This window comes from Cryptomeria japonica, chromosome 9 (assembly GCF_030272615.1).
Source record: "Cryptomeria japonica chromosome 9, Sugi_1.0, whole genome shotgun sequence".
Classification (NCBI taxonomy): Eukaryota; Viridiplantae; Streptophyta; class Pinopsida; order Cupressales; family Cupressaceae; genus Cryptomeria; species Cryptomeria japonica.
Window position 1 is genome coordinate 430,328,476 of NC_081413.1, and position 24,594 is coordinate 430,353,069.

The window sequence follows — 24,594 nt, forward strand, 5'->3', positions numbered from 1 at the left end:
ACGAGAATTTAAATTTCATGAGCAAATTAATGGGTGTTATTATAACATGCTCAGAATAAATAATTTTTTTAAATGCTTATTATTAGAAATTTGACTTGAGACAAATAGAATTATACGCTGGATAATATAACAAAATGATGCAATGGAATGCCATTTCTTAGTTTCACTATCAAAGGAATCTATTGAAGAGTCTTTTAGCTGGTTCAATTTCAAATTTTAATGTTTACTTTCAGAGACAAATTTTGATAGAAATGTATGTAGATATTTATTTGGATTTAAGTTAATAGGATATGGGTACTATATATATATATATAATTTAATGACAATACAAAACACTATTTAATGGTCAGTTTTATGATTACATATAGGGTTAGGGTTAAGGTTACTATTACGGTCAAGGCTAAGGTTATGGTTAAGGTTACTATTACGGTCAAGGCTAAGGTTTACACTTTACATCATTGTTAGGGCTACGGTTAGGGTTTGGTTTAGGTTTAGAATTATGGTTAGGGTTAGGATTTAGGATTATTGTTAGGGTTAGGGTTAAGGTTACTGTTATGGTCAAGGCTAAGCTTTACATCATTGTTAGGTTTAGGGTTAGGGTTATGATTGGGGTTAGGTTTTACGATTAAGGTTATGATAATAGTTAGGGTTTATATCATGGTTACAGTTAGCATCAATTAATGGCCAACTTTTGATCCACTTCCCCATCTTCCAATAATTCATGACAAAGAGCTTCGAACTTCTTTCTCCTATCCACAGGAGATTTTGGACTGTCTTCCTCATAAAACTTATTATCTGTGGTTCCCAAAATATCATTAATCGTTACTACCTTGGATATTCCCTATCAATTTAATCATGGGAGTATTGAGCAATTAATCACATGAGAATTAAATTAGACATACATGTACATTCACCAAATTTGTTACTTTAATCAAAGCAATATAACACATTATTTTGCTATTAGAGAAACAAATTTGAGACATCTAAAGATCATCATATATATATATATATATATAGTCATAGTTTGTAATGATGCAATGGAATGCCATTTCTTAGTTCCACTCTCAAAGGCATCTCTTGAAGAGTCTTTTAGCTGGTTCAATTTCAAATTTTAATATTTCCTTTCAGAGACAAATTTTGATAGAAATGTATGTAGATATTTATTTGGATTCAACTTAATACGATATGGTTACTATATATATATACACACACACACACACGTACACGTACACATACATGTATATTATAGCTATGAGACTTAGAATCGGCAAGCATGTTTCAGGTTTGGACCCAAACATGGCAAAGAAAACAACAAAAACTCGGCAAAGTGAAAAACCCAAGAAATTAAGCGTTTTTTAAGGATTTAAAACATGTTTCATGCACCCTTTATTAAATAAACCTTAAAGACACAATATCATAAAATAGGAGCTACATTGATCACATGCACAAGTATACAATGATCACATAAGCATAAAAGCAAATTGTGACCAGCGAGAAGACCCATTCATGAATTTTGATGACCAATTTTTCTATGATGCCTCAATATGCCACAATGAATTAGCTGTTATAATGGATTCTAGGGGCAGATTTCAGAATTGTCTCTATCATGGAATAAAAATAATTAATAATCTCCCGATGTTAGAAGAAGTGGGGCATGAGGAGATTCTCAAGTAAGACAAAGATAGAAAAGATCATGTAAGTTCAAACAACAGTTTGCTGATTGGAATTGATAAACATAAGGAGATTTATATGCCGTATGTAAGTAATCATGGTAAGAAGCACCACTTGCTTCAAGAAATAATTGTTATGAATGAAGCTGAAATTATGAATCCTTTCCCTTCAATAGTTTTTTCAGTGAAGTTGGGAGCTATTAGCATGAGGGTGAGTGCTCAATATAGTCACTTTCGTATTTGGGAAGTGAGCATGGACAAGTTGTTACGAGCAGATGACAAGAAATGCATTCCTGAAATTGTTAAAAATCAGATTATCAATTTAATAGTGCTGATACCATTTGTTAAAGCAGGCTTGCAAACTGGTTTTCATGTGATAATAGGCTTCCAGACTTCAATTTTGATAGTGTAGAGCAGCGTAAGCATGATGGGTATGCGTCTAGTGTACATGAGCATCGGTTTCTACAAAAAGAAGGGAGTACTTATCAGCTTGATTGCATTGTGAGGAGTATATATCATTTCTCTTTCAGCTTGCAAGTTGATGGGTTGTATCTGTTTAGGATGGCAAATGGGAAGAGATTGAGTGAGTGGTATAAAGAGAATCATATTTCGTCATGGTATGAGATGTCCACTTCTTTGGAGGGAGGATTTGCAGTTTGCGGTATAGTCAGTTCATATCTTTCAGATGGTTGTTATAATGGGTTATAGAGAGAAGAAATAAAGAATGAGTTGACTTCTCCAGATAATGAGGGCAATAGATTTCAGACTTGGCCATGGGATCCAGGAAACATATGCAGCTTGGTTTTCTCTTTGTGGATTGTTCAGCGGTTAGCAGAATTGGATAAGGATGTCAAGTTCAGTTGTATCATACAGATACATCACAGGAATGTTAAAACATTTTTCAGATTTGTTTGGGATCCTGGTATTGCTGGAGGACAAGCAATTTCTAAGGAGGGAGGACTGTAATGTCCCCTTTTTGGGAAATTAGAAAATCAATTAAATAAGTAAGTTTAAGTTGTCAAAACTTAATAACTTTAAAGACAATTTAATTATTAATTAAAGCAAATTAAAGTGACTTTTATATCAACATCAAATTATAAAACAAAGTCACTTTATTATTAAAAGGGAATTCTAAGAGACTGGCAGAGGTTATGCGAAGAGTCACAGGGATGTGCTTTTTAAGAGCATGGAGAGGCTCATTTTGGCATGCTTGGATTATGCTTTGTTTTGTTCTCTTGTGGAGAATTTTGGGAAGCTTGGGCTTTCAGCAGGTTTGAGGACTCAAATCCTCGAGCTTGGAGGCAGTGGACGAAATCCCATTGTCAGTTGGAGATATCACTTAGGTGTCTCACTTTATGCTTCAAGTTCATATTGCTGGTAATTCCAATCTGACTGTAAATTCTGTGGCTGAGATTGGATATTTCTGTTGTTTTTTCTACTGAAGATTTAATGGCAATTTTCGTATGACTTTCAGAGCTTGTTCTAAACTGCAATTAGTGTTTTAAAATTGAAAATTGTTTGCAAAATATTGGATGTTTTGGAGATTAAATTCTTGCAGATTGTTCATGAAGTTCTTGTGAAACAAATATAGAGTAATCTGAATTAATATCCATAGGGGAATATTTTACTTGGGAAGTTGTCTTTCTTTGTGAGCCCTATTTTCCCTTGTGTGCAACACAAGAATGCAGTGAAGGGGATGTAATCTCTATCGTGGTACCCTTTTTTACCACTTTTTCTCCTCTCTTGTAGGACTTGGTTTTTCTTGCGCCAATTTATCATGGTGATCTTCCCTATGCCTCCTTCAAAGTTCCTGATTTCTTGTTGGATGGAACCTTTGCTACTATGAATTCTTACCTTATTGGAAGATTTTTTGAGTATCAGCGAAACATCAATGATATCTGTAGCTAGGCATCCAAATATTGGATTGTTTCAGGTATACCTTGTGTTACAACCTTGTTGAATGGTTATGCCTTGTTCTCCTTTCAATCCATGGAGGATTATTCAAGATTTCTATAGGGAGGTCCTTGGTTTTTGGGCATGGCTTATCTTTATTTGCAAAGATGGACTTGGCTTTGATGCTACCAAAGTTAAGATGGCTGCTATTTAGGATTGTTTGCTTGAGCTCCCTCTATAATTTTTGGATGGAGTGTCTTCTAAGGTATAACAAATGCTATTGGTCAACGGTTAGCCATTGGCAATGATACAAAATCTCTAAAAAGCTTCTGTTATGCCAAATTTCGTGTTTGTGTCCAAATTGATTAGGTTTTTCCTAGCAATATCAAATTTTGGTCCAAGATAGGTTTTTGGGAGCAAGAAATTCACTATGAATCCTCTTCATTTCTTTTTATTGTGAAAAAGGGAACTACAAATGAGTTGTAACGGTTTGGTTTCGGATTCCATTGGAAGAAGAGACATGTTGCCAATTGAGACGTGTCCTCGACCTTTAAACTTTGGGAAGGTGTTGGAGATTGATGTGAAGGATCTCAATGATGTGGTAAAGGTTCCTACAAGTTGAAAAGAAATCTTGAAGCTGTGTTTGAGTCCCTCAGCTAAAGTTTCTCCTTTGAAAGTTGGCAAGACTTTCCATGTTGGTCATGTTTCTCTTCAAAGCCATTTGGTGAGGTTTGGATTCAAACTGCGTTGAATCTTTATTTAGCATCCTTGCTTTGTTGCCTTTGTAGCTTCTTGTTGGTTCTTTGGGTTCCATTTTAGGCTTGTTTCTTTGTTGGTTGTTCCTTTCTCCTTGGTGATTCTTTTGTTGTATTAAGGTTTCAGCTTCCTTTCAAAACCTATTTTTCGGTTCATAGCTCTGATCAAAAGCATTTACCTTAATCAAAACAAAAGACAAGTTTAGAAATTCAAAGTAATAAATGCTACATGCATATTGCTTAACAATCTAGTAAAAATCATCGAATATTTCATTAGAGATCATATTCTTCATTTCTATATGGTAACTATTAGTTGGTTTAATTTTAACTTTTAATATTTTCTTTCAGCAACAAATTGTGATGGGAACTTTGTTGGTAATACATTTTAATTACTAAGTTTATTAATTTTATTTATAATATACTATATATGCGTTTGTTTTTATGGGCCATAGAGTTATGTAGTCTAGGATTTATTTAATTCATCTTATTATCTTATCACAATTATAACTCCTTCCAATTGTCCTTAGTCTTATGTTTTTAATTATGTCCTAGCTATTATGCCTTGTCACAAATTCTTGTAATAGTTTGCCAGCAATTATCTATTATAAGATTATTATTTTTATTTTACAAATGCCTTGTAACATGTCATTTTTCCAATGTTCCACGGAAACGCGTTTCCCCTCTCAAGGCCCAAGTCCCCTCGTCCCTGAAACCCCGTCCCCAAAACTTTTTCCCTTTGTCCCCTCGTCCCCGAAGCTTGTCCCCACATTCCCCTGTCTCCTTGTCCCCAATGGTCGTGGAACAATGCATTTTTATTTATTGTTCATTATATTGATTGATACTATTGTTTTTTAAAGAATATATGGAGACCATACTATTTTATCTTTGGTGAACTTGATATCATAGTAGCATTACTTGGAACCATGATTGAATTGGCAAACCATAAGTATAATAAGAATTCAATTACTATGGGTTTTACTTGGGAAACTAAAAATGTTGAAATATTAAAAAAAAAATAGGCAAGAAAATGTTGTTTTTGTTATTTCATGCGAAGCTAAGTATGTACAAAGGTAAAGTGAAAGCAAACAAGAGCATAAGACTTGAAATAGGGAATTTGTTCATTAATTTTTTCTCTACAATGTGTAATTTGTCTGAGAATTTGAACCTAGAATATCAATTACAACTTAGTAACTTACAAATAATAATATAATATTATAAAATAACTAGACAAAGCCAATGAGGGTATAGTCCACTAGGAGGCTACAAAATTGATGTTTAACCTCCAACATTTGGGCTCACTGCAGTCCATTGTGGCCATTGACATAAAATGCCTCCTCCAAGAGGGCCTAGTCTTCATTGTCAAGTAATGGCTACTCATTGTTCATGATCCATGATGATTTTGGATTAATCTTATTAAAGTCAATAGATTTATCGTCTTGACCATAGTTGAACTACTCGTGACTCGGCTCGACTCGCCAAGCCCCTGAGAAAAAAACTAGGCGAAAACTCGGGAAAAACTCGGAAAAACTCGGCGAAAAACTCGGCAACGTAAAACCACACTTAATTTTAATAAAAAATGCATTTTTTTTGCAAAATTTAATGAGAAGATGCATCCAATGAGTCAATAAATGATAACACAAAAGAAACAAGCTGATTCTAGATATATTTAAATGCAAAGTGTCTACAAAATCGAATCCTTATGAGAAATGTTGATGGCTGGAAGCAAAATAGTAAATAGTTTTTGTAAAACCAAAAGTAAATACAACTTCCTCTTCCCAACTCTAGCTAAAACTCGTTTCAAACTTTCATCATTCATACTCATAGTTTCAAACTTTCAACTCTAAAATGTATAATACCAGGATTTCTTCAATGCTAATTATGTTGTTATATGGAGCCTAATCAGACTCGGAGGTTAAATTTTCCCTACTTCCATCAGTGCAATTTCCCCCTCTATTTTTCGACGGGGGTTTGGGGGTAGTGCCCCCAAGTTGGGGTCAAGGGGCATCGCCGAAGGATCTTGAAATTTGACTAAGTCTGGAAAATTGAAGAATCCTCCAAAAACTAGATTTTGCATTATAACTCCTGGAGGTCTGAAACCACTCTCAAACATCCTGACAGTATATATGGAATATAACTTAAAGTATATATCTTTCTTCTTTCTTATACTTAAATGTTATATTCCATATATGAATCCTGACGGACAGACTAAAAAACTCGGCGATTACTTGAGGGCATAGTGGGCTCTCGGCGTGGCCCTTCCAAGTGAGTTTACCCCTTCTCAGCCCAAAACCATATCGAAAAACAAAAAATGCATGTATTTTTTGCCGTTTTTGGCTGTTATGCTAACGCAGGCGAGTTTTTCTTTAAAACTAGCCGAGTTTTTGGCAAAAACTCGCCAAAAACTCGGCGAGTTTTCCTGGCGAGTAGAAGTCATTTCTACTCGCCAGGTCCAAAAACTCGGCGAGTTTTTGTCACTCGCCAAGTTTTCGGCGAGTGTGTCATCTATGATCTTGACCGTTGCTTGATTTTGTCAAGGTATAGGTTCATTATGTATAAATATGTGCTTGATGTGAGACATTGTGATTGTAAAGTTGCAAGTTGCAACGATAATTAGAATTTAACAGGTCAACATAGTAAGTAGTTTCTAACTTCGTTTTTTTTAGTTTTAGGTTATGGTTGTTGTGAACAAATACCAAATCATTTGTGCACGTTTGTGTCAATAATTTGTCTCTTGTAATGTATATGTTGAATCCACTTCATATACTCAAGAATTGAAGAAGTGTAAGGCTGACTCAAAAGGCACATCGCCATCTATAATAAGGATTTGGCTTCATTGCAAAAAATTTCCCACCATTCCTTTGACCAAAATTGCATTTTGTCAGTATTCTATCAGTAATGTATTTCAAACCTTCAAAATAGGAAAGACATAAATTGATTGAAAATATTTGGATTCAAGCAATGTACCTTGGGGATGCATTTCATGTTTTTAGGCCTATTTTATTTCCGGACAGGGGGACGGGTTGAAAATGTCTCCTTACCCTTCTTGGTCGTTATTTTTTTTTGTTTTTTGGAAAATCTTCCACAATGTCTATTTTTTTCAGGTATGGAAAATAGCAAGGTGTTGGATTCGAAGAAGATTCATGACTTGTGTTGAAGTATGGATTTCAGCCTGATATTGATCTATGTTCTCTTTATGGGGTGATTGGTTACCCTCCTATGAGACCACCAAATATGAAATATGCAAAGAGATGACATATGAAGAGTGCATTTGGAGTGATATGACACTAGGAGGCTTCATCTTTCCTTACTACATGAAAAACTAGAAGGTAACTTGGGTATGCAAATCAATCATTTCAGTTGAGAGTTATTTCCTTGTTGGTATTCAATTTGAGTTGCTTCATTCTTGCATTAAGATTGGTTTTGAATTTTGGAGTTGGTCAACAAGTGGAACAATTCAAACCTTATTTGAGTTTATGAGTAGTATTGTATGCCTTCATATGTAGTTGGAGAGGTGGTACCGTGGTACCTTCATGGGATGCATTTATTCTTGGAGACTTTTACATTTCAGACTTTGAAAGGTTTCCAAACAGGATGATTGAGCTTGCTGGAATTTTCAGAACATGGTAAGGAAAGAAGGTTTCAAGCTTGACATTTATGCAGCTTTGGAGAAAGGACCTAAACATGATATCTACATGTTTGACAATACATCCCTTGGATTGAGTGATGTTTTATCATATACTAATCTTTCTTAGGGAATAGTTTTGAAGACAACAATTGTTCCTTGCACCTTAGTTGTTGATGTTTTCATGGATGGGCTACATGATGTTACCAAAGAAGTCTGAATTTCTTTGATGTGCATGTTAATGTGGATGGCATTTGGAGTTTTGGTGTTCATCTTTCTAGGTATACACGAGATTATTCTTGGTTTGGTATCCATTCTTGGGAGTTATAGGAGTGACCTTTGGAGTGATAAGGATCAAAATTTCAGACTTAAAGGTACTGTTCTTTTTCTTACCAGCCACTATGTGATTCCATTGGTTCATCTATAGGTGGATTGGAGAAAGATTCTAAGTAAGGATTTGAGCATTGATCAAATGAATACTCTTGGGAGTGTTCCTTGGTGAAGAATGGCTCATATTTAGAGTTGTGAGCTTGCTGATTGATTGCAAGTTAGTCAATTTATTTCATGGGTTGCTCTTATTCAGGAGAGTTGGCACCCTATTCTTTGTCAAGGTAGTGAGGATTTTTGGTTGGTGGTTGCTTGAAGGTGTTTTTCAAGCATTTCTGAGTTGATTTGGTGCAGCCTTATGCTTTTCACACATGCTTATACTTGGGAAATTCGTTTGTATGCTGCTGTCCGCTGTGTAGAGCTCTCAAATCAGATTGAACTTTGCTTATTTCAGTCACGAACAGCAATAGTTATTGTTTACTCCAGACCTTTCAAACTATGGGAGTTCATGTTATGAAAGGTTGTGAAGTAGACTGTTAGATTTCTCTTGGAGTAGAATCAGGACAATGAACTTCTACATGCTATGGTTCATATTTTAGAGGTCCTTGGAGTTGTAACAGTGAGTGTTAGCATTGCTATCCACTTTCTGATCAGCCTATATATGACTTCAGTTCTTGGCCATCAAATGAGTTGGATGTTTTCTTTTAACCAGCAGTTGAGTACTTTGTGGTTGAGGTTGGCTGGTGGAGGTGATTTGATTATAGGAGATGACTCTATACCTACTTCTTTACTCATCTCCCCCATCTTTTCAGTAGGATTGCAGATTGATTATCACTGTCCTTAAATTTCCACATTGGTTATGGTGATATTCTTTTGTGAGAAGATTTATTTCGAGCTTTGGTAGGCTTTAGGGCAGATGGATATTGGAATTTTTTCGGTCACAATTCATCTATCTATTGCTTCCACCCCGGTGAATGACAAATACTACAAATATGTAATGGAGATGGTGTGCATATTGTCAAATGATGTCGTATTGATTGTAGTGGTTTGGGTGTGTTGGTGTGTCAGAACCTTTCTTTCAACACATGGAGATTGTGTTGATGATCTGATTTGAGCCGAAGACAATAGAGGCATTCCCTAGTTGGTAGATTTTAGAGTTGTGACAGTGATTGTGGCAGAGTTTTGTTTTCGGGTTGTTGACTTTCCTTCTTGTTGCCCAAGATCATGTTTGATATAGAGATTGTAGTTATGGACTTTATTGGGATGCCTTAGTAGGCGATGTTTTATGGTATGGTTTGGTATCCCCAAAGGGATTTTAGTTTGGATTTTTATTATGATTACTTTTGGGAGGTCTAGGAGAGGAGAGTTTAGTTATGGCATGATCGTTTAATAGTTTTGATTAGAGTGGCGAGTTGTCAACATGGTTGTTTTTTTATAAGATTGATTTGGATCCCTAGGATCACATTGGTTTGCAATTTTGCAGTTGATGTGAGTGAGAGAGCTAGTGTTGAGTTTATGGAGTTTACTCCTATGGTGCATCAGTTTGGCTCTCTCGAAGAGCAATTCTCTGAGGAGTTAACTGAGTTTATGCAATATCTGATTGCTCTTCTTATAGGAGGTTTTTTAATTTTCTATTGTTGGTATTTTGTAGGACAATGCCATGTGTAGATGGTTCTACAGATCTCCTAGGTTGACTTGTGACTCGAGGATTGTTCTTGGTTTCAGTTTGGATCAGTCAAATGATTTTGGGGTTGTATTGGCATTACTGGAGCACAAGCAATTTGCAGGAAGGGTAGACTGCAATGTTCCCATTTTTAGGTTCTTAAGTAGTGTAGTTGTCATTGACTTTCTAGGTGTGTGCCAGTGTATTCAAAGGGGTAATTTGATTTTACCAATCAGCTCAGATGGTTTAGAGTAATCATGTGACACTGTTAGATGTTATTTTGGCTTCTGGTTTGGAATCCAAGATTCTTGGAGCGAGCGTCTATTTTTAGTAAGTCGCCTAGTTGGGTCCGTTTATCATCTTTCATCGTCGGGATCACTCCTGCACAGTATTTAGATTTCAGTTCTGATGCATTTCGACCATTGTTGCTAATTGGGTGTATTATTGAGGTATATTCAATTAATTTCACTAAGGTTGCCATTTTAATTAAAATAATTTACTGGGCACCATAGTGTTATAGCTTGTTGGAAAGAGAACAAAAGGTTTTAAATGCTGAGATGCTTAAACGTGACTTTAAGTGCCGAAAATGTTTAAAAAGTAAATTAAATCACTTTTTGGAGTTAAAAGGCTTAATAAATTAATAAAGTGATTTTAAAAGGGAGGTTCTAGAAAGTTTCCTAAAGAGCTTATTAAAAAGGGGATAGAGAGCTTAGTTGATATTTTGAGTTTATTATTTCTAATATTTCTATTTGAGAAAACCTTGCGTGGTTTTGGAGATTTGGACTTGGTCCATCTTAGCCTTCTTGAGGATGAAATCTCTCTTGAAGAAGACTAGCTATGGTAGTGAAAGATCTACTCTGGTTTGTTAATTTTAATACTTTCAGTTTGATATAAACTCAGAAATCAAAATTTAGTTCCTAACTAGTTTGATTAGTTGAAAGATTTAGAGTTTTCCAGATTTAGTGCTAATATAGAAATGAACAAAAATGAGAACAAGACACAGTTACCCTGGGAAAACCTCCTAGGAGGAAAAACCCAGCCAGAAAAGATCCTCAGATCTGATTATGGATTATAGTCATATAATTATCACAAGACTTATCTCAAGTATTTGAAGATGCAAATGTTGCTGTCATAAGAAGGATGGCAGATTGAGGTAGCTATCTTCAAGATTAGCTTGCTGTCACAAAGATGATGATTGCAGCCACTTAGATGATGTTTGCTGCACCTCTAACCTAGTTCACAGTCCTTCAAGAGTGTTTGATGTGCCTTCAATGGAATTCGTTGTGCATCTACTAAAGTTCTTTGACTAGTAATGATGGTTCGCTGCCTTCTGAATATGATTCACTGAACACATAGATGCCTTGCTGTAGGATGCCGAAGTATGAAAGTAATTGCTTCTTTAACCTTTGCATTTAGCAGATGTACATTTCGCATACAGAGAACTTGTAAGTAATGAATGTGAGGTTGACATTTATTTATATGTGAAGCGAAGTCTTCATTAGGTCGGCTTTACTTTGTAATTAACTTTATTTATTATTTTCCCTTTTTATCGAATTGCCTTGTTGAATAGGGTTGGCCCTATTTATGAATGACACGTTAACTTGCATGTGGCGTGGAGTAGCTTGGGGTTTTTGTGAGATGCCGTGAGGTATAGGGTCCAGCCCTACACGTTGGAGAATGGGCTGGCCCCTTGGACGGATCCAATGTTGCCCAAGGCAATTGGAATCCGCCATCCCTAATTACAATCAACATGGTTTGTATTTGTTGGGGATATCTTACAGGTATTTCATAGTGCATTTTGGTTTTTTTGAGTGCTATTCAAGTTACAAGAGTTTTTTGAGACATTTTCCAATAATGGCCATACCATTCCAGCTACCCTAAGATTCACATTTTTGCTCATATCTCCAAAAACAAGACACATTATTCTGGGTATTGTCTCAAAGGTTTTCTTATGCCTAGGCGACAAGGATGCATATATAATGTGGGTTTTGGTTTAGCATTTATTTTTCTAGTCAATATCACCCCTTTAGGCAACACCCAACTTGGGTATTGGCATGTGGAAATTTGTGATGTATTTTTCTGGTTTTTGAAGGCTGCAAAATCATTTTTTGGGAGGGGGGGTTATTTAAGGTTTCTTAACAGATATGGATCAATTTGGAGGGTAAAAGAAGTAACTGGAATTTCTTATGTGAATCGGTCCTGTACTTTTTCTTGCAGTTAGTTGCTGGAGCGGATTTTGGAGTTAAATTTTCTGAGTATTAAAGGCTTGGTTTGGTGGTTTGTGGATTGTAATATGACTGAAATATATGTTAGACCTGTAGTAATCTTTGAGAGACAACAGAAAATACTGAGAGGGGGATGGGGTGAATCAGTATTTTAACATTTTAAAACTCATGAAGACATAAAACTGAAAACAAAATACCCAGAAAGACAAAGACAAGAATTTTTATCACGTGGAAAACCCTTTCGGGTAAAAAACTACTGTTCACTGATTTGTAAATGTTTGGGCACCAACCCAGTTACAGTATAGAGCTTCAACTCTAGCTTATCGAGGCTTCAACCTCTATTACAAACAAAGCACCAACATCTGATTTCTAAACTTCAACAATACACAGAGAGGCTTCAACCTTCACAGAAAAGATTTACAAATTTGAGAAGCCGTACAGCTCTTTGATAGCTGTTGACTTTCTCTGTTAAGTACCTGCAAGTTCTCCTTAACACAAACTTCGTAATTACATCAAAAGACGCTCTTCACGCTTCATCTTTGAACGTGATAAAGCAGTGTATAGAACTGTTCATAACCAACTTCTTATAATCTGTACTTCACTGTATATAAAATGTATCAGCATTACATTGTCAAAAGCAAACCATTCAGCTCAATAAAAAAAAACTGACTGAATCTCTCAACTGCTGGACAGCAGAACAGAAGCTTTGCCAATGAAAATTGTGATTAAATCAAGACAGACGATGATCCAAATAGAAAGCCTCACAATCTTTCTAAATCGACCAGACATGGAACGGCAAACATATGTGTTGACTCTTATCATACCAAAACTGTAATAAGAACCTTCACGTCTTAAATTGAGTCACACTCAGCATGACTCTCTTAACATCAGAGTAAACTGTGTATCAAAAAAAACTTGAGCTAAAGCAAGTCATATCCTCACAGAGGCAGTAATTAGTCATGTCGTGTTTTTTAACCAAGATTATTAAAAACAAGTTCACAGTCTTCACAATAATGGCCGCATATAATCAACTGAAACTCTACACTTAGTATCCATGCACAACTTTTGAGACGTATCCTTTTTAAAATAATACCCTCACTACTCATCTACATACACAGACATATATATTGTTCAGAATCCTCTCAATACGCTGATAGATACAAGCTCAGGCATGATACGCTGATACACACCAAAAGGAATAATAATTTCGGCTCAACAACTCACAGCAAAAACCGCCGTTACTTTTTTGCAAAACATCGACCTGAACAAAGCGCCAAAACAAAAACAAAAACAACACGTCTCACTCCAAGAGTTTCAGCTTCAGGAATAACATCAGGAAGATTGAATTCAAAACGTCTTTGACAGTGCTGACAACACAGGAAATTCTCCATACAGGTGCCAGCAACAGCACACACAATATGTGTCTCTTGAAAAATACTTCGAACAATATTCACACCCCAAAATGCGATTTTTACCAAATATGTTATTTAACACAAAACCACATCAAGAAGATTGATTTAGCAAGGTTTGGCAGACACAACTGTCAAAAACGACACCATCTGCAAAAAGATACACACAGAACACGTTATAAAGAGAACTCCTGCCTTATTGTATTCTTTCATAATTTCTATTCAAGGAATCCCAGAGAACTCACAGCTGCACAACTGAAAAGAAACGGCTGCCACAGTTATACTTCAATCTAGCCAAGAGTCCATTACAAAACCACTTCAGAAAACGGCTCTGAGAACTTCTGCCAAAACACCTGAACAAAAGGAATGCCAGAGATGCAACAAGACACAATCTCCTGAACAAGACACTTGGCAGAACAAGAACCACTTCAAACAGGATGAATGCAGACACAGAACACCAGACACTGCTATTGAATAAAAACACAATCCAAAACACTGCACAGAGAACAACATAGACATCAATGACAAAACAAATCCAACAATCTCTGTATGAGCAATTGATGGTGAATTTGAAGACATTTGAGACCTATAGCAGAAAGAAGACACATATTTCTGAAGGTACACATGCTTAGTCTATTTGCTAAGTGCATACTTGATTGTAATATCCAAGTTGAATGTCAAAACATCCTGATTTTGTGAACATGGTTCATGTATTATGTTAATGTTGCTTTTCCATAGACATGTATCTGCTGTGAATGAATGAAACAAACCAGATCAGTATTGCAAGTTTCTATTTGTGTTGGTAGTTTGCATGAATCAGCAAGTTAATGTATTTTGTCAGAAAATTTATGCAAACTGTTTAATTAAGTGCAATCAGGGCAGCATACTACAGAGTTAGACTAGGAACCTTGAGTACCAAAATGTGCCTCTTGGGGAACCTACCAAAAATCCCCAGTCATAGAGGGTTTGTAGCTCAGTGGTAGGACACCTGAACATGCACATGGGAAGTCCTAGGTTCAAGACCTAATTGGTCCTTCGAAAATAACATAGCTTCAAAGCAAGCTCGCAGCTAGGGTAGCTCCGTTTCCATTTTGAAGCTCTTTTTGGATGTAAGTGACTTTTTGCAAGTATTTTTGTGGCCAAGCTAATAAGGGTTAAAGGTTGCCTATTTGTTTGTGATTTTTTTTGCAGGTAACTTCATTTGAGAGCTGCTTAACACCTAAAGGTTGCTTGTCACATCATCCATATTTGACATATTTTGTAGGAGGCCAAAATTTTGTTCAGTTCGAAATGTGTGACATGCAAATCAAGGCAGTATGGAAGAGAAAAATAAAAATATAAGTAAAATAGCTAGTTATTGTGCCTCCAGCACTTTGAGTGTGCATCCCCAAGTGCAGAACATAGAATGTTGAGAATGTGTATTTGTTCAACATGCCCTCTTGCTGTGGTGTGCTTCCCAAAATTGTCATTAAAATTAAAAATCCATTGTATTTTATAATTATCAATTGTCGTGAACACATCTGTCATGTGAATGTTGCCAATTGCTAGTGGCCACCTGGTACCATGTACCCCTATCTAGTTAACAACCCCTAAATAATCAATGCCACCTAAGCACCATCCCCGTCGGAGCGATAGTGAAATAGTGCACTAGATTTGCATTTCTTGTCCACCTGAGAGAGGAAACTTCAACAAAGCATAAGTTATGAACTGTAAGTCAAGTTTTGGTGCCAATTTTTTAAACCTGGCTAATTTTTTTGTTTAGAATCCAAATATTGTATCAGATTTATGTTATTCACTAGAAGCCTAGTAACAACAAAGGCTATCAGTAATATAGGTGTGATTCATAATAGAAAAAATGGAGTAAATTCCACACAATAACCATGACCTGTCTAACAAGTTTGGGTACCAAGCAAACAAGAAGAAGATTGTCATTAGGGTTTTGGTTTTCTATAATAAGGTCCAAAAGCCCACGCATAATAAGTGCTCATGGGATTAGTGTGAGTTTATAGTTTTTGTCAAAGCTGTCTTTGTGACACAATAATTATGTTCCATGTAATATATTATGACACATATCTGTGTCACATAGAGCATATTTAGTAGCTGACATTGGTAATTAGTGTCTTAAATTTTAACTTTGAATAGTATTGAAGATGCTTCAGGATACACAATATAAATTTGTTTATATTGAAATTAGAATAACAAGAGATATGCGTTGTGCTGTAGGACATATACAATTTATTGTGAAGCTATATATTCTGATCAAGTAAATAGATAGCTCTTTCTATATTTTCCTTGAAAAATGCTAATATAGATATTATATGCAGTCACATGAGTAATGATTTTTTGGGTCACTGACTGTGAATGATCTGTAGGTGCTTTGCATGTCCAACCTTTTGCAATGAATGGTATATGAATTTGAAATGTTGAAAGATTCAAGAGACGGTAGTTTTTTATTTGATTGCGAGTTTAAAATTGGATTGCTGATGTACTTGGAAATTTTAAATGATATAGTTCTTAATTTTGAAATACTTTTCTTTAAAGTTTCTTCTATGATTATTGCTGAATTTTTTCCTTGCTACTAGAATGCCATATGATATTAACAAGGAACATATTTAAACTTTGTTATTGTTTAGTTGTTTGCTGGAGCATGGAGCTCATCAGAAGCTACAATTCCATGGCAAGATGTAGAAGCGAAAGTTTTTGTGCTTAATGTGGTAAGAATCGTCTTCCCTTGCAACATAAAACTTAATAGATATTCATGTTGTTTGCAGTCAGTACAGAATGATGAAAATACATTGGGGTTTTGCTTCTTTAAAATGTAGTTTATTTTCTTATTTTATATTTAGTTATCAATGGATTTTTAAGTTTACAAGTTTGTGGTTAAGGATTCTGTCTGCTTGCATGGTTTTATCTCTTCCAGTATGAAAGTTTCGCTGCTTAGTGTTTTTAGCTTGAATAGAACCTTTAGTGTGTAATGATTGGCATGAAAACCATGGTTTGTATATAACCCTTGCATTATTGTAATTTGTTGTTATTATTTTTTAATTATTCTCTAATATATATGTTATAACTTATAAGCAAGTGGCGTGGTTCACAACAAGTTGCTTTCTATTTCACAATACCTTGTTTATGTTATACTATTCAAAACCCAAAGACAAAACTTATTGCGTTGCTTCATGGTAAGAGGATCCTTCTCAATGTTTTAGTGTGGCTATTTTTTTTTGAGGTTTGAGATATATGCCACACATTATATGTTGGCTTGACTTTGGTGTGTTTTTTTGCCAAAGTTTTTATTAAGGTGGCTGGTTTTTCTTGTGCATTTTTCTTATTATATATGGATGGAGTGGCTGGTTTTTCTTGTGCATTTTTCTTATTATATATGGATGGAGTGAAAGGGGTAAACGAAACATCTTATTTACTATTGGGAAATTTGAATGAAATCTGTATCTAACCCCAAAATAGTGAAATCTGAATATCTTGCAGATGTAGGTGGTAACCTATTGCAGCTTTGTTGGATCAGGTGGATACATATATTTCACTCAGTTAAACTGAGAATAGATGGAGATGGCATGGCTAAGGGTCCTGCTTACAAATTTTTTGTTGTTGATGTGCTTAAGTTTAATTGGTAGCCTAACATTCTTCATTACAATAGCCAAATGGCTGAGATACTGCGAGATCTCTGTTTGAAATGATGCATAATTATAAACATTTAGGAAAATTGATCTATCTGTGATATGAGGTCTTCCATATTAGAAAATGAATGTACTATTATAAAGATATAGTCATGTTGGTTAAGCTTATTAATATCCGGCTAGTAATGGTGTCCCCCTTGCTTTAAGGATTCCCAATGCAATTGGAGAGCCCAAATTCATAGTTAACAAATTTCATGGTATGCTTTTACGTGTACTTGCTTATGAAGGACTCAAACTGTAAATCAGGAGACATCATGTTCAATCTCCAGTGGCTGTTAAATTTCAAATCTAAACAAATGTGAAAACTGAAAATATTGGGTGGTGTTAGTTGCTGGAGGGATGGTTTGGTAGATGTTCCACTTGTAAGTGCTTGATATTTTTTTGAGCTGGACGGGAAGAAGAAATATAATGAATAGTGGACTGATTTCCCATAATGTTGCAAAAATATTTTGAATGTCTTTTTTAATAGGAAAAAAAACATTAAAAACAAGAAACATAATTATTTTTGTATGTGTATGTTCATGTACACATGCGAGCTATATATATATATATATATAGAGAGAGAGAGAGAGAGAGAGAGAGAGAGAGAGAGAGAGAGAGAGAGAGCAATTGGTTTTTGGGTGTTCTTATAAAAGGGATGACCTCAGTTTTAATTGCCTATACTCAACCGATTAGAGCTCTCTTAAAATAGTGAATGTTTGCAAACTTTGTCCCGAGTAGTACAGTGATTGGTAGCCTTAAAATGAATTATCACACCTAAAATCAAGATTTTTAAAACCTCCTAGAAATGCAGCCTGTCATTTCTTGTTGTCCTAATTTTTGATACTGCAAGTAACATGCATTTTAAAATAAAAGATTACAAAAAAAGCCTAAAGAGTCTGTGGCAATCAGGTGGAAATGTTATTTTCACACAATAAGTCCAAGTTCCATTTTAGGGACTCCTGGGCATCTTGTTGTAGTCACAAGAACATCTAGAAGCAGGGGTTGTAGTCTAAGTCACAGGGTTCGCCGAATTTCAACCATGAAGTTCGAAATTCGGCGAACTCCAAAACGTCTTTAAAAATTCGTTCAAATACGCCTTAGATTCGTATGACTGAAGGGCTTAGTTTTTTTCTTTTCTGTCTTTGTCAATAACAAAACCCTGAGTGTGGAGCAGGTTGAGCTTTGAAACATCGCTCCATGGAAAGTCAATGCGTTACGGTTTTTTCCGTCTATCCGTTACGGTTGTTTTTGTCTATTCTTTGTGCCACGTTCTTTCAATTATTTCCTTCACGCCATGGTTTTTTCCATACTATCCTCCATGAATTTCGCAGGTTCTTTCCGTCTCTGCTGCGTGAAACTCCTATAGATTGTGCTCGTGTGCTCCTTCCTCTATTGGGTTGGCCTGTTAGGGTTTTCTATGAACAGGCCTTTTATTTTAAGTTTTGTTTTTCTTTTAACCTTTTGTTTTTTTCCAAATTATAAATTTAGTAGCTTTATATTTTACGATTTTAACCCATGACATTCGTTTATTTATTTAATTTTTTATAATATATTTAAATTAGATTTTTAAATTTCAAACATATTTATTATAATATTTTAAAATATATTATAATTTATTCAAATTTAATATAACATTATTTATTTTTTAGTTTATTATTTATATATTTAAAAATTAAATTATTATTTATATTTTTTATAAAAAATGTATAAGGCGAAGTTAATGTCAATTTTTTTTTCGAATTTTTTACCCTTGCCGAACTCAAACTCGAACTCGAACCTTGTGACTTAGGTTGTAGTTATGGCAGTGCATGGGTCTAAGCCCATCCCTGCATTTTGCCTCAGGGGCACTTGGAGATAAAGGTTCACTGCAATCATATCACAGACACAAGTCCACATCCATGTTCTGCACATTTGTTACTCTAATCTTTGTTGTAATATTTAATCCTTGATAATGGAGTTGGTAAAAAATCAAAATAGAGATGTCATCAGTTGGAAACTGCTTGATACATAATTCTTGAAGCTTACTTTTGATGACACTGCCAAAGTCAACTATGCAGTGTCTTCAGGGATGACATGGAACAAGCCTTTTATTCTACCTTGAAAATTTAGGGAGTGGGTGAAACAACTTTTCTGAAGCTAGAGCTCTGTAAGAGGGAACTTCATCATTGTCAATAGCTATGGGAGAAATTCTGAAATTGAAGATAATTCCCAAATCATTGTATACACTCTACACAAACCTCTAGGGACATGTCTCCAAATAAGCAAATAGATAAAGTGTTTCGATAGTGCTTTGATATCTCATCCAATTGGAAACATCAAGAATATGGTTGCTCTTGTTTTCTGATAGCCACAATTGATCTTTTAGGCCTGTTAGTTGTGGTATTAATGATCTGTGTTGGTGTTTTTTGTGTTGTAACATTCTAAATATTGGAAAATGTCATTAGATGAGAAGGTTGACATTGAAACCCTCGAAGAAGTTGTGAATGGTAAATCTTTTAATTTTGGACCCAGCATAAAAATTTTAGATACTGTATGGCTTATCATAAAGAAGGTTGTGTGTGTAGTTTGAGAAAGGACTAAAATGAAGTTGATTATTAATTGCTATCTTTGATCTATGTAATGATTTTATGTACTCTTGATAGGGAATGAATCTTTTTTCAATCTGACTGATCTTGGTTGTAGTTGAGATTTTTATGGGTGTTAGGACTACACTTAAACAGTAATTTGCAAAACAAAAATAGTGATTTCACTGGTTAAACTTTAATTTCTGTCATCTGACTTTCCAGATTTGGTTACCGAAAACTCAAGAAGATTAGGTACAATTAACAATTGTTGGATTAAGAAGATCTGTAATAATTTTTAGAGGTCTCGTAGATAGTGATGTGAAAGCACAGCCTTTTAATTTTTAGATCTATAATTGATTTCTTGGATCTTCAAGAATGCCACTGCTTTAGCTGGAAATGTGATTTATGTGGATTCTAGGGCTTCTATTAGTGAGTAGCTTACAAATGCAACTAAAATTCACTGGGAAATACATTACACTTATTTTATATTGTCTTAATGCATAGAAAAAGCAATATATGAGCCCTATACTATGATATTATGTACTTGTGTGTTCAATTTCAGGTGGCAGAGATAGTTTTGCAAGATTCACCAACTTTTGATTTTTCGATCTTAATGCAACTGGTCATTTTTCTGTCCAACAATTCCTCTGTTGGACTAACAGGATTTATGTTTTGGGTAAGTTCAATTATAGGTTTTACATTGATGTTGTAAAAGCAGAAAAATTCTTACAGGTGTTCTGAATATCTTTCATGTTATCCTTTGATTTTGCAAATTTTTTTAGCTTTTGTTAATAGTATTTGAATAGCATAATCAGCTGATTCAAGCCATGCTTGTGTGTATTGTATTTAAATAAAAGTTCTAAACCTCTAACATTTTCTTGTCTGATCTGCTGGAGTGACTTTTACATATTGCTTTATAACAGTTCATTGCTCCTAAGGAATTTTAAATATCCTTTATCCCACCAGGTGCAAAAATCTGTTGCTGATGCTTTGGGGTCATACTCAAAGTGTGTTAGCTTCGTTAATCATGCTATTGTTCCTTTGTTGTAAGGATCTACTCCTGATATAACTGGCATTTTAGATATCATAGAAGCTGGATTGATCTTTATTCTTTTCTCTCTATGTAGATCTGTATCAGATTAAAAAAAAATTAAAAATTTTAAGCAGGAGCACCATGCCAAGGATAAGGGATGTCTGTCTGAGGTTATTTATTCATTTTGTTGTTTCAGATTATTTTTGTCTTCAGGGCTTTCACGGCCTGTCACAACAAGCGCATGTGCTACTGCTTTGCGTAGGATTTGTGAAGATGCTCCCAGAATTATAGCTGAACCATCAAATTTGGAGGTTCTTATATGGATTGGAGAGGTAGTGAATGCATATGGACTTTTTATCATAATAGAAATCAGAGTTAAATAATGTTCAGTTACAGGAAAAAAAGGCAAGTGTCTAGAAAGACTTTAAATTTTTCAATATACTTCTGTGGATGGGTAGATATGGTATTCGGAATTCATTTTTCAAACTTTGGGTATCAATGCCAAATGCTTCTAAATCTTTTTTCATTTTTTTCATCTTTATGGCTAATAGTTGTATATTATATGTTCATTCGTAGCATAATGGTAAGATGTTAAAACAAAATAATTAGCATTGCCATTATTCTGAAATAACTAGTTAAGAACTCAGTAACTTTGTCACAATAACAATATTGTCAGTTTCTCCTATGGAAACTTTTAGTATTTCCTATCTGCTACAGTTCTAGCTGATTCAAAATTAATTACAGAAACCCACTGTTTAAAATGCATATGTCCGAGCATAGGAAGTTGTTGAGGTCAAAATTCATTTGCATGTCTTTGTTTACAATGTTAATCATCATGCAAAGTTATGGTTGTTTGAATCAGACACTTGATAAAGAATATAACCTGAGTTCATCTTGGCAGTTTTGTTAAGGATAATGATCACATACTGTTGAAGCTGTAGATAAATTCAACATTTTCCATTGTTAGACCAGTGAAATCTTATACCAAGATTTCTAAAGATTAAATGATCTTTGAATTCTCCCAAAAATTCAAATAGTTTATAAATTTGATGGACTATGATAACATGGAAAACAAAGTACGCTCATATTAATTTGTATTGCAATGTTATTAAAAAAATTAAATTATTTTCTGTTTGTTTGAACCTTTCCTAGGTTGAAATCAAGGTAGACATAGATGCTGCAAGTTCTTTGATGAGCGTTTCTTTTAGTCATGCATTGATCAATGTGTATGGTGCAATTTTAGTCAACTGAATTTCCTTGTCTATTATTTTCTTCTTGCAAATATTTTTTCTTTATTACACACTAAAATTCTAATTCTGTGTCACATTATTATTTATGTGTTTGCATCACCCAGGGTCTAGAAAAGATGCATCTACCTCTACAAGAAGAAGAAGATGTAATTAGTGCAGTTGCAATTGTTCTTAATGCAGTTTCTAATAGAGAGCTGCTGGAAAAATCCTTGGAAAGATTGTTGAAGTCCAGCTATGAGGCTATTGAAATGCTGGTGTGTATATTTTAATCTGTCTGTATTTTATCTGTTGTTTCTTGACCATTTTCTTGACCATTGATTTATGTACTTTTGGCTTAATAAATTAGAAGGCTATTTGTTTGGACTGTAAAATATATATTTTAATAGATTGGACAACGTTCTCTTATTGTTTGATACATTGGGGATCTTATTAGTTCAACTTGAATACTATTTACTTTCCAAGGGAAACCTTCATCTGAGTCATGATATATAGCACCCACTTATATCTTATTTTAATAAAGGAAAGAGTATATATCATGTACCTACTGTTAGGGTTTAGGCAGACTAGAGCAACAAACAATATTAAATATAATGCAAAATAGAAGTGGCAAAGATAATAATTGACTATAACACAGATTTAACATCGTTGATCCAATGTGGGTTACATTCACAAAGAAATAGCCATCCACATTCTTTTTAGTAGACAGCAAAGAGCAAATTACAATTTGATAATTTTGAACATTACACAGCCACTTATTTATCAATCCCTTTTTGGTGGTTTACAAAGGTCAGCTTACATACCAAAATAATAGCTGACTCCTTTATTAAATAATGGGCAATTTTGGCTTCGGGCACCCAGCCCCCAGGTCCCTATTGTGGGCTCTGCTCTTGGGCCCCTACTGAGGGGATAGTTCTCTCAGGCCCTGCAGGAGGGGCTGTGCCCTCCTTGCACTCCCCAATTAATTGATTTGGGGGGAAAATGCGGCTGACAAAGTTACCAAAATTTAAGTCCAATAGCATGATCAGTTGCCACATACCAACAAGCACATTCTATATAATTCTAATGTATGTAATAGATGAGTGAGTATGAATGAATAAGGTGATAATTACGTATATGGATTAAGAGGCACATGCTATGGGGTGCTCCCCTACAAGATGATGCCCTATGTGAATTAATAACTCTGTAGTAACCTTTATTACCTAACTTTTTAATTAAGTAGCTCTCTAACATGCCCCCCCATGTTGGAAAGAATTTGATCTCAAACCACACGTAGAAGAGAATATCTAATATAAATTTGATAAATTTCTAAAGTAGCCATGAAGAGAATCCAAATCTATCAATCTTAGATGAATATTGATAGAAATCTAATAACTTTGCAAACAATCACTCAAACGATGCTTTCTTTTTCACTATTTTTATAAAATCCAAGAGCTGTTTTGAGAACTTGAATTAGAAGCCAAGGTTATCATATATAATTGTTATATTATAGATTCTAGATATTTGAAATCAAATTGGAGACTAGGTAATGAAGGTTGTGGCAAGGTTCAACTTTTGGTTATATTGAATCTTGGTGATTGATATTCTCACCCTTTGCAATATTTTTTGAATTTTGTAGCATGTCCTTACCTAATAGTCTCATAATTTGAATTAATTGAAGTGTTTTATTGGCATGTTGGTTTAATCTATCTCATAAGTATTTTTTACTTAAGTAGAGCGCGGTTATGATTATGTAAGCAAACAATCTTGTTGGCTTTTTTAGACAAAATTTTTATTGATACTATTTGATTTGTTAATATCTAGTGATGAACTTCGATTTTGGCTCTTTAAAATTTGAATTTCTTAATTTTTCAATTACAACTCTATTCACTCCATAATTAATATTGATTTATTCACTAGTTTTTTTCTAGGAGAATTTTATTAATAGCTTTAGGTAGTTCAATTTCTTTGGGGAATAATCACTTAAATACCAGCTAAGTGTACTCACTCGTTTTTTCACACCATGAAACATACTATTTTCCAATACAACATTGCCCCCCTCCCCTCGAGTATGAGTTTGTTATTGTTACTTATTGATAATCTTAAGAGGAACATATAAGATAATCAATGTCATGTCCTCACATTTATGATAGGAATAAGTAAATTTTGCCATTTAATGTGTAAAAACCATATTAAAAATCATGATAATTACATTATTATTTAAAATGATATTTTGTTGTCAATTTACATATTGAATTTATATTTACAATGTATATCAATTTACATTCTGTATATTGAATAATTTCATTATATTTACAATATACATTTATATGTACATATATATAACATACACTACATTTTAACCGTGCTGAACAATGCTGTTCTTAAAACATTTATTATAACTTAACCGATTGCCTTAGAAGCCCGATAATCTTCTTTGAACGGTGGGTTGACTGGGATGACCTTCACATCGGTTCATGGAGGGTCCCGCTAAGTAGAAGGGTAGCGACTCTTCACATAAGAAGAGCTACCA

General features: G+C 34.6%; 1 protein-coding gene across 1 annotated transcript in view; it reads left to right on the forward strand.

Annotated features, from left to right (window-relative positions):
- LOC131077852 (transportin MOS14) overlaps positions 1-24,594 on the forward strand; it is a 334,725-nt gene that overhangs the window by 251,698 nt on the left and 58,433 nt on the right. Inside the window, exons 12-16 of the mRNA XM_058015436.2 lie at positions 16,198-16,278; positions 20,365-20,478; positions 20,769-20,848; positions 21,032-21,167; positions 22,190-22,339. Of these exons, the coding sequence (XP_057871419.2) occupies positions 16,198-16,278; positions 20,365-20,478; positions 20,769-20,848; positions 21,032-21,167; positions 22,190-22,339 (561 nt within the window). The remainder of the gene's footprint in view (positions 1-16,197; positions 16,279-20,364; positions 20,479-20,768; positions 20,849-21,031; positions 21,168-22,189; positions 22,340-24,594) is intronic.